At 39.7% G+C, this 9,927-nt stretch overlaps 1 protein-coding gene across 4 annotated transcripts in view; it reads right to left on the reverse strand.

The window, feature by feature from the left end:
* Positions 1-625: 625 nt before the first annotated feature.
* Positions 626-9,927, reverse strand: part of LOC106815822 — a 37,878-nt gene continuing 28,576 nt past the window's right edge. For all 4 annotated transcript variants that reach the window (XM_014820336.1, XM_014820335.1, XM_014820340.1 and 1 more), the window contains one exon: positions 626-987. In XM_014820336.1, coding sequence (XP_014675822.1) covers positions 793-987 — 195 coding nt within the window. In that variant the 3' untranslated portion in view covers positions 626-792. The remainder of the gene's footprint in view (positions 988-9,927) is intronic.

The following is a 9,927-nucleotide window of genomic DNA, read 5'->3' on the forward strand; positions in this document are numbered from 1 at the left end:
CAATTCGCATAAGTCATCATGGAAGTCAAAGTCCCGATTTTCTCTCATAGTAAATCCATTGGAATAACCCCGATAAGTCGTCATTATGTACAAGTCGACGCCCTCAGACATGTCCCATGTAATACAAACAACAGTAATTTCCCATCTGTAAGTAGTCATCAGAAATGCTGATGGCGCGCGCGCAGTGTACGGTCTAGGGGATATCTGGAGATGCAGATATTTCTTACCACAATGCAGTGCCTGCCTATATAAGCTTGAGAAACCTAATGAGACAGTAAGTTAAGGTTCCTGCAGAGATTGTGCTAAATACATTTCATAATGTCCATGATTATAGATGTATAGTAGAAGTATGACATATATACACCAACATAAAATAACTTGTGATAACAAAATTTGTTTAATAATCCCATCGCAATCCGCAGTAGTCAAGAACTAGAACTTCTAATTACAAATGCTAATAAAGTTTATCTCAGTTAGATCCAAATTAAGGTAAAAATAACTTACACTGACGAAATTTTCGTCCATCTCTCCGATAGACTTCATCAGACCTGAGGAAGTCTATCGGAGAGATGGACGAAAATTTCGTCAGTGTAAGTTATTTTTAACTTAATTTGGATCTAACTGAGATAAACTTTATTAGCATGTGAACTATAGAGATCCAATAAAATTATTACAAATGCATTTACAATTTTAATCACAACACTCATCTGGTTTCAATATTACATTTAATGCAAACATGGCATCATCATGCAGCTCCTTCAAAAATCTTTCCATATCACACCTGTTGTTAAATTAAAAAGCCGTGATGTCAGCTAGTTCATGATCTATATCAACTTCTGAATTTATAATGTGAGCACAGAGCGCCAATATTTGTGAGTGGCGTGGCCGTGGCACTGAAACTGTTCCTTTCAGTTCATTTTTGTGTTTCCGAATCCAAAGTAATCCTTGCTGAATAGTTTGAAATATTGCAATCTTCATATTGTTCATCTGAAACAGACAGTTTGGTAATAATGTAAATACTTCACGTCCGTTGCTGCTGTTAGTTTACAGCTTGAAAATTCACTTGAAACGACTTGAACATTCGCACTAAATATGCAACATATTGCTACAAATAGTATATTGTGATTACAAATTGATGCCTTTTTTTTACAATGTACTTTATTTCCAACTAGAGCACTCGGAGAGCACAGACCTCCGCCAAGGCAGCTGAATTTTTTCAATGTGAATGTTTCAATGACAATTCGCATAAGTCATCATGGAAGTCAAAGTCCCGATTTTCTCTCATAGTAAATCCATTGGAATAACCCCGATAAGTCGTCATTATGTACAAGTAAAGCCCGGCTTTATTATTACAGTGTGCTGACATGATGCCTGTCCCATATTCTCTCATCGTGACCCATGCACGGATAGAGAGATGGTATAATCAGAGACTGGTAGTGCATAACACGTGCTCGGATAACATAGATGGGACTATCACTGTTCACATGATAGGTGTAGACTGATACACCCAACCGCAGAACAGTCGATCGTGGGCATCCAGGCTTTTGTGGTTCTGAAAGTCCTTGAGAGTATAAAATGATCTCGGCTAGAATATTAGGTAGTCAATTCACGAGATCCGACTAAGTACGTGATGGGCACAAGTTGTGGTCCTCGCTCCATTCTCGTACAGGTGTCGATTCCCAATGCACGCAATTTTCTCAAGATAGCGTGCTTTGGCTACGTTGTCTATAGTGAATCAAAGTACTTATCCATACTACGTACACTACAGACAGTCAGCAAACGTACATACACTAGCTATTATAAAAAGCTGCGTTTGATAGCTAGAGTAGATGCAGTAAAATCGGTGAAATTTCTGAACTCTCACGATGTAAACAAACTCAAATCTATGAACATAATATGTGTTGCGTGCAATCCAATTCTGCTCAATCTACGAATCTGCCGACTGTGTGGCAGCCTCATTGAACTGCAGCACCTAAAACCCACGCTGATAAACCTGTCTGGTAAATCAAGATCCTATAATTCTAATATCTATTGCAATAATAACACTATAGCCAATGTAAAATCGGTTGATTGTGCAAAGGGGCACATTACACGCAACACGTGTTCGCTCTTTTTGTAACCGGTATGGCCGGTGGCACGGGATTATAGGTAATATTGCTATTTTTAGACCAAGTCGAAGAACCCTCTATAGTCTAAAGAGCTCACTACGGTTGCTATAATGGGAGATATGCTATATAATGGGAGTTCTCGCATATATACTCTTGTTTTATATAATGTAGGTGGATAGTGGTGGTGAGCTATAGTGTCATTGACACTTTCATTATTTCAAGGGAGGAGAGAATCGGCTTATTGCAGAATATATGCTGCGGCATAGGGAAACTGGTCGAGGGAGTCATATAGCAGGCAGAAGTGTTCACAATCAAAGGTATTTCTGATAGTTTGATTTACTGCACGTTTCTCTGCTGCATATTTTCTTATTGAAATGTGACATTACATGGTTTGTAAGCATCATGGAAAATCCTGAAAAACTTCGAAATTTGTGATTTCAAATTGCAAGCCTTGAAAAAAAAGATTTAGTCCTGGAATTTCCTTTACGTTTGATTGAAAATCTTGATTTAAGTGGAAAATCTGTGTGCTTGTCATTCGGTTCTAAGTTTTATTTTGATGATTTCATGTGCTTCCAAAAAATGCTAAATGTCATGGAAAAGTCCTGGAATTTTACTGGTCTCCAGGTGTGCGAACCATGAATTAAGATTTTTTATCTCCAAATTTCCCTTTCGGTAGTGCTCTTTTTAAGAGTCATGCAAGAAAAATATGAAAATTATAATGAAATTTTTGAAAAATTGATTATTTCCTTTGCTACTGTGTTGCAGACGTGAACGGCTATGGAGAGACTTGTTTGTTGGTGCTACAAGTTTTTACTGGAACCTGTTTTACAGGATGCAATCATCTGGTATTCTTGATCCGTTAAATGACATTCATCTTTGGGCACTTCATTATAGCTACGTCTACACGACGAACCTTAACTCGAGTTAAGCGTCTACACGGGGCTTTAACTCGAGTTAAGGTAACTCAAGTTAGCGTTAACTCGAGTTAGCTTAACCTCGCCAGTCGATCGAGGTTAAGCTAACTCGAGTTACAGATTGTCCGGGGGGAGAATGGCATGGGGGGTAAATGGCATGGGGGGTAATTGTCCGGGGGGTAATTGTCCGGGGGTAATTGTCCGGGGGGTGATTGTCCGGGGAGTATTTGTCCTGACACCCTGCTAACAGGGAGTTTCTTACTTTGTGAAATGGATAATGTGTCAATCATAAATGTTGTTGGACGTGACTGGTAGAAAAATAGTTGCTAGTTTCAGTGTAAACACATGGATTTCCTTTGGTTTTATACACAGGTGGCGCATAGTTATTCACGGTGGTATAGATGGATTCTCCCGTAAGTTAATGTTTCTAAAGGCCAGCAACAACAACCGGGCATTAACAGAGCTACAAGGTTTCGAGGAAGCTATTTTACAGTTTGGTGTTCCTTCCCGCATTAGAACTGATAAGGTACGTAGGGGTTTGCTTAACTGTTAAGGCATTGACAAACACTGACAGTGTGACGGCTAAATGATAGCCTAAATGATGCGATAGGAAGTGCAATCTACTTTTGCTAACAGCAGTATGGTAGGTTTTTGTTTGGTAATTAAAACTTGTTATGGTCATAGTCATTACTTTAGTAACCACAACCAACACCACACATGCTGCTGTGTGTGCTGCACTATTAAACCATTTTTGTACTCGGCTGATTTTTAGCTCACCTTGACATCGTCAAGATGAGCTATTGCCATGGGGTGTTGTCCGTCGTGCGTCCGTCCGTCCGTCCGTCCGTCCGTCAACATTTGGCTATGGTCAACGATAACTTAAGAACCTTTTGACCCACATGTTTCAAATTACATATCGTACAGTTGTTACTCCTATGGGAGAGATGTGAACGTCCTATTTTGGAGCACGCCAGTTGACCTTGTTTCGAGCCCTGCCCACTTTTTGACAAAAATGGAAATGGCCATGTCAGTCAAGGTTCAATGGATTTTGCTCATTTTTGGTATGTGAATGAATAAGGACTGGACCCCAAAACATATCACAGGGTATTTTTTTTTAAATTATGCAAAATATTGGATCGCATAGTATAGAGTTCCGCGATTTTTCATATTACCCACAATGCAACGCCGCCGGCCATGACGGATACAGAAACCAGTTCAGGCATGGTACAAGTACATTGAGCAACGCACCTCTGCTCATTTTATATTCGCCTATTAAGCAAATGCATCACAACACCGCTCTCCTGCGGTGTTGTCAACTGCAGCAATTGGTATCAAAGAGAGCCACACAGCTTCAGCTTCAGCGTGATCACAATACAAGGTAAAGTGACGAGAGACCAGGCGGACCACAGACGCTTGGAGCATTTTCAATAAAAAAGCAATGCTGAATAAACACGAAATGTATTTACTACCAATGTCTTAATGTTTGTCTACTCTCTTTAGCCTAGTATTGCCGATAATTACCTGTAAATGTCGGTCAAATGCTCCTCTGCAACACACAGGTACACCGCACGCACGGCGCACGCCGCTACACATTTACGCTTATATACATATATCGCCGGCATCCAGTAGGCAGCTATTTGAGTGGGGTGGTGACTTCTCTTGCAAGTATAGCATACTCTATATAAAAAAGCACCGAGGCAACATGTGAACAGAATTCACCAAGCCCGGCTTTACAATTACCTACATGCACACGCACGCACGCACGCACGCACGTGTACCTGCACACACACGCACGTACGCACGCACGTGTACGTGCACACACACGACGCACCGCAAGCACGCATGCACGCACGTGTACGTGCACACGCACGCACGCACGCACAAACGTGTACCTGCACACGCGCGCACGCACGCACGTGTACGTGCACCTGAACGCACGGACGCATGCACGCACGTGTACGTGCACACGGCACGCACGACACATGCACGCACATGTACGCCACTCACGCATGCACGCACATTACGTGCACACGCACGCACGCACCGCACGCTACGCACGGAACGCACGCGTACGTACACGCGTACGCACGACACGCCAACACACGCCGCACGCACACACGCACGCACACCACGCACGCACGTTTTACATACACGCGCCACCACGCAAGCACAATAAATCGGTAATAATCACTATCGGGTGTTGGTCGTGTAGACGCTACTTAATCGCTAACTCGAGTTAACGCTTAACTCGAGTTAAGGTTCGTCGTGTAGACGAGGCCTAAAAATCTTCACTCATAGAATTCAGGAATCATTTTGGCACTGTTCTAGGAAGCTTCGGATAATCACCTATAAGGACTGCTGAAAACCACACCCAAATCAGCTGCTGGATTCAAGGACAATTAATCCAATGCATGCTGAAGATCTAACCAGGTGGGTAACTAATGTTTGTGTTACGTACAAATCTTAACATCAAATGCAGTAGTTTCTTCAATTTCAGCCAATAATATAACATGATATTTAAGGTTGTGGAATATTTTTCCCACAAAATCTTGTAGCGGTCTGCTCCTTTTATTTTCACAATAATTAAGTCATGTTGCAAATGCTGCTTACATCTTCAAATATCGCTTTTAAGTTATCACTATCAGTGCTCGAAATAAGAAAAAAAAGGTGGTTGTCCTGGCGGACAACCCAGGCCATCAAAATCAGGTTGTCGCGAACAATTTCTGTTTGTCCCAAAAAAATTATCCAAATCTCCTATTTTCAATCACATAATAATTGGTCGAAAAACACCAAAAAACAGTGGTGTAGCCAGGATTTTTTAACAAGGGCCAAAAACAGCGAACTGCGCAAAATAGTGGATGACTATATATTTTAATGGCTCCTCCGCCTCCCTCTCCACACCCTACGGCTCCTCTACCTTCTCTGCCAATCTTTGTTTGGGGCTGCCATGCGAAAAGGCGACATTTTTGTTCATTGTTCTCTGCTCCCAAGATATGCAATTGTTCAGTGGCAGATCTAGCGATTCAATGGCGGGCGTTAAAAACAAGCGGGCGGTATGGGGGTCCTCCCAGAAAATTTTGAAATGTAGATCGCAGGAGATGTATTTGCGGCACTTTTGAAGTAAATGTACAGCGTCATTCTGACTACGACAATTCTCTTTTTTAAACTTTTTGGTCAACGATGATCACCACTGTTGTTTGTTTTGCATGGGCAAAAGACCATCGGAAAATTCAAAATAGTAATGGAATAAAAATACCAAAATGAGGGGTGAACTTGCTCGTTTGCTGGTTCCAAATAGAGTTACATCTCATAAATCAGAAAACCTGACCTATACCAGTGTTGGAAATAGCAGCTGGTATGCGTCGCTTTCCCACACATAGATTAATGGCGGGCCGCCAGGCTTATAATGCTCTTGGAGAACCACTGAGAAAAACATAAATAAAGTGCGTTTTTCGTCACAATTTTTCTTGGTTGTCCACGCGACAATTGTCTCAGACTGGTTAGGTTGTCCGCGCGCAAAATTCTGGTTGTCTCGGACAACGCTTATTTCGAGCACTGACTATACTGAATACATGTAATATTTTGGTGTTATATCTGATGCTTATCACATCTCAATTTTTATTACTTACTAATAAGGCAATTTAATGTTTTAAGGAGACTGGCTCAAATGTATTGGTGTGGACTGGAGTGCCCCAGCAGTGCATGATAAATGTATGTCAGCTGTTGAAGTGCCAGAGACTCCTGGCATTTTTACTTGAAAATGTACTTCTTTTTAGCTCAGCCAGTGTTCTTGAAAACTCACCAGTCTGTGCATAATGTCTAGACTGTTGTGCCATGCACGAGCTGACACAAACTAATAACTGCTGTCATATTTTTGATGAAAAATATTTGTTGAAAAAAGTAATAAAGCCAAAAATAAAATTACCCGTGTTTCCCGCTCAACCCGACCCCTTATTTTTCATGCCGACCTCTAAAGATTTTATTGGGTGAAAAAAAGTTACTCAAATACAGCTATTGCAATAGCATGTTTACAGACTTGATTGTAATGCTGCTAGAACATGTTGAAATGAAAATAAACACTGTACTGAACATGTTAATTGCATACATGAATGCCTATTTCCTGATGAATATCCTGTAAAACTCACATTTATAGATGATTACCAGTAATATTTGGGATCAAACTAGCTAAACCTTTTATAAAACATCATGTGCCTTGTATTAGACACCAATTATGCTAAACTGGTACCATGTCTCTACAGTTTGTTAATACCGTAAAAGTCGCATAAGTCGTCATCGTCTAACTCGTCAATTCGCATAAGTCATCATGGAAGTCAAAGTCCCGATTTTCTCTCATAGTAAATCCATTGGAAAACCCGATAAGTCGTCATTATGCACAAGTCGACGCCCTCAGACATGTCCCATGTAATACAAACAACAGAAATTTCCCATCTGGTAAGTAGTCATTAGGAAATGCTGATTGGCGCGCGCGCAGTGTACGGTCTAGGGGATATCTGGAGATGCAGATATTTCTTACCACAATGCAGTGCCTGCCTATATAAGCTGAGAACCTATGAGACAGTAATTAAGGTCTCCTGCAGAAGATTGCTGTAAAACATTTCATAATGTCCATGATTATAGATGTATAGTAAAGTGGCTATATACACCAACATAAAATAACTTGTGATAACAAAATTTGTTTAATAATCCCATCGCAATCCGCAGTAGTCAAGAACTAGAATTCTAATTAAATGCTAATAAAGTTTATCTCAGTAGATCCAAATTAAGGTAAAAATAACTTACACTGACGAAATTTCGTCCATCTCTCCGATAGACTTCATCAGACCTGAGAGAAGTCTATCGGAGAGATGGACGAAAATTTCGTCAGTGTAAGTTTATTTTTAACTTAATTTGGATCTAACTGAGATAAACTTTATTAGCATGTGAACTATAGAGATAAAAATTTACAAATGCATTTACAATTTTAATCACAACACTCATCTGGTTTCAATATTACATTTAATGCAAACATGGCACATCATGCAGCTCTTCAAAATCTTTCCATATCACACTGTTTGTTAATTAAAAAGCCGTGATGTCAGCTAGTTCATGATCTATATCAACTTCTGAATTTATAATGTGAGCACAGAGCGCCAATATTGTGAGTGGCGTGGCCGTGGCACTGAAATGTTCCTTTCAGTTCATTTTTGTGTTTCCGAATCCAAAGTAATCCTTGCTGATAGTTTGAAATATTGCATCTTCATATTGTTCATCTGAAACAGACAGTTTGGTAATAATGTAAATACTTCACGTCCGTTGCTGCTGTTAGTTTACAGCTTGAAAATTCACTTGAAACGACTTGAACAATTCGCACTAAATATGCAACATATTGCTACAAATAGTATATTGTGATTACAAATTGATGCCTTTTTTTTACAATGTACTTTTTTCCAACTAGAGCACTCGGAGAGCACAGACCTCCGCCAAGGCAGCTGAATTTTTTCAATGTGAATGTTTCAATGACAATTCGCATAAGTCATCATGGAAGTCAAAGTCCGATTTTCTCTCATAGTAAATCCATTGGAATAACCCGATAAGTCGTCATTATGTACAAGTCGACGCCCTCAGACATGTCCATGTAATACAAACAACAGTAATTTCCCATCTGTAAGTAGTCATCAGAAATGCTGATGGCGCGCGCGCGCAGTGTACGGTCTAGGGGATATCTGGAGATGCAGATATTTTTACCACAATGCAGTGCCTCTATATAAGCTTGAGAAACCTAATGAGACAGTAAGTTAAGGTTCCTGCAGAGATTGTGCTAAATACATTTCATAATGTCCATGATTATAGATGTATAGTAGAAGTATGACATATATACACCAACATAAATAACTTGTGATACAAAATTTGTTTAATAATCCCATCGCAATCCGCAGTAGTCAAGAACTAGAACTTCTAATTACAAATGCTAATAAAGTTTATCTCAGTTAGATCCAAATTAAGGTAAAAATAACTTACCTGACGAAATTTTCGTCCATCTCTCCGATAGACTTCATCAGACCTGAGGAAGTCTATCGGAGAGATGGACGAAAATTTCGTCAGTGTAAGTTATTTTTTAACTTAATTGGATCTAACTGAGATAACTTATTAGCCTGTGAACTATAGAGATCCAATAAAATTATTACAAATGCATTTACAATTTTAATCACAACATCTCTGGTTTCAATATTACATTAATGCAAACATGGCATTATCATGCAGCTCCTTCAAAATCTTTCCATATCCACCTGTGTTAAATTAAAAAGCCGTGATGTCAGCTAGTTATGATCTATATCAACTTCTGAATTTATAATGTGAGCACAGAGCGCCAATATTGTGAGTGGCGTGGGCGTGGCACTGAAACTGTTCCTTTCAGTTCATTTTTTGTGTTTCCGAATCCAAAGTATCCTTGCTGAATAGTTTGAATATTGCAATCTCATATTGTTCATCTGAAACAGACAGTTTGGTAATAATGTAAATACTTCACGTCCGTTGCTGTGTAGTTTACAGCTTTGAAAATTCACTTGAAACGACTTGAAATTCGCACTAAATTGCAACATATTGCTACAATAGTTATATTGTGATTACAAATTGATGCTTTTTTTACAATGTACTTTATTTCCAACTAGGCACCGGAGGCACAGACCTCCGCCAAGGCAGCTGAATTTTTTCAGTGAATATTTTTATTAATTAATTAATTAATTAAGTGAAAAAATTAATTAATTAATTAATTAATTAAATAATTAATTGGATCCGGTATTAGTGCGAGCGTGCAGGGTGGGGAGACTGTGGTTGCCCCTTAGCCTGTGTTTGTAAGTCTACAGCCAGCCACCCTAGCGGAAGTGAACTGAAACGTGCATCGGTAA

The sequence above is a fragment of the Priapulus caudatus genome, unplaced genomic scaffold, assembly GCF_000485595.1.
Source record: "Priapulus caudatus unplaced genomic scaffold, Priapulus_caudatus-5.0.1 Scaffold1210, whole genome shotgun sequence".
Lineage (NCBI taxonomy): Eukaryota > Metazoa > Priapulida > Priapulimorpha > Priapulimorphida > Priapulidae > Priapulus > Priapulus caudatus.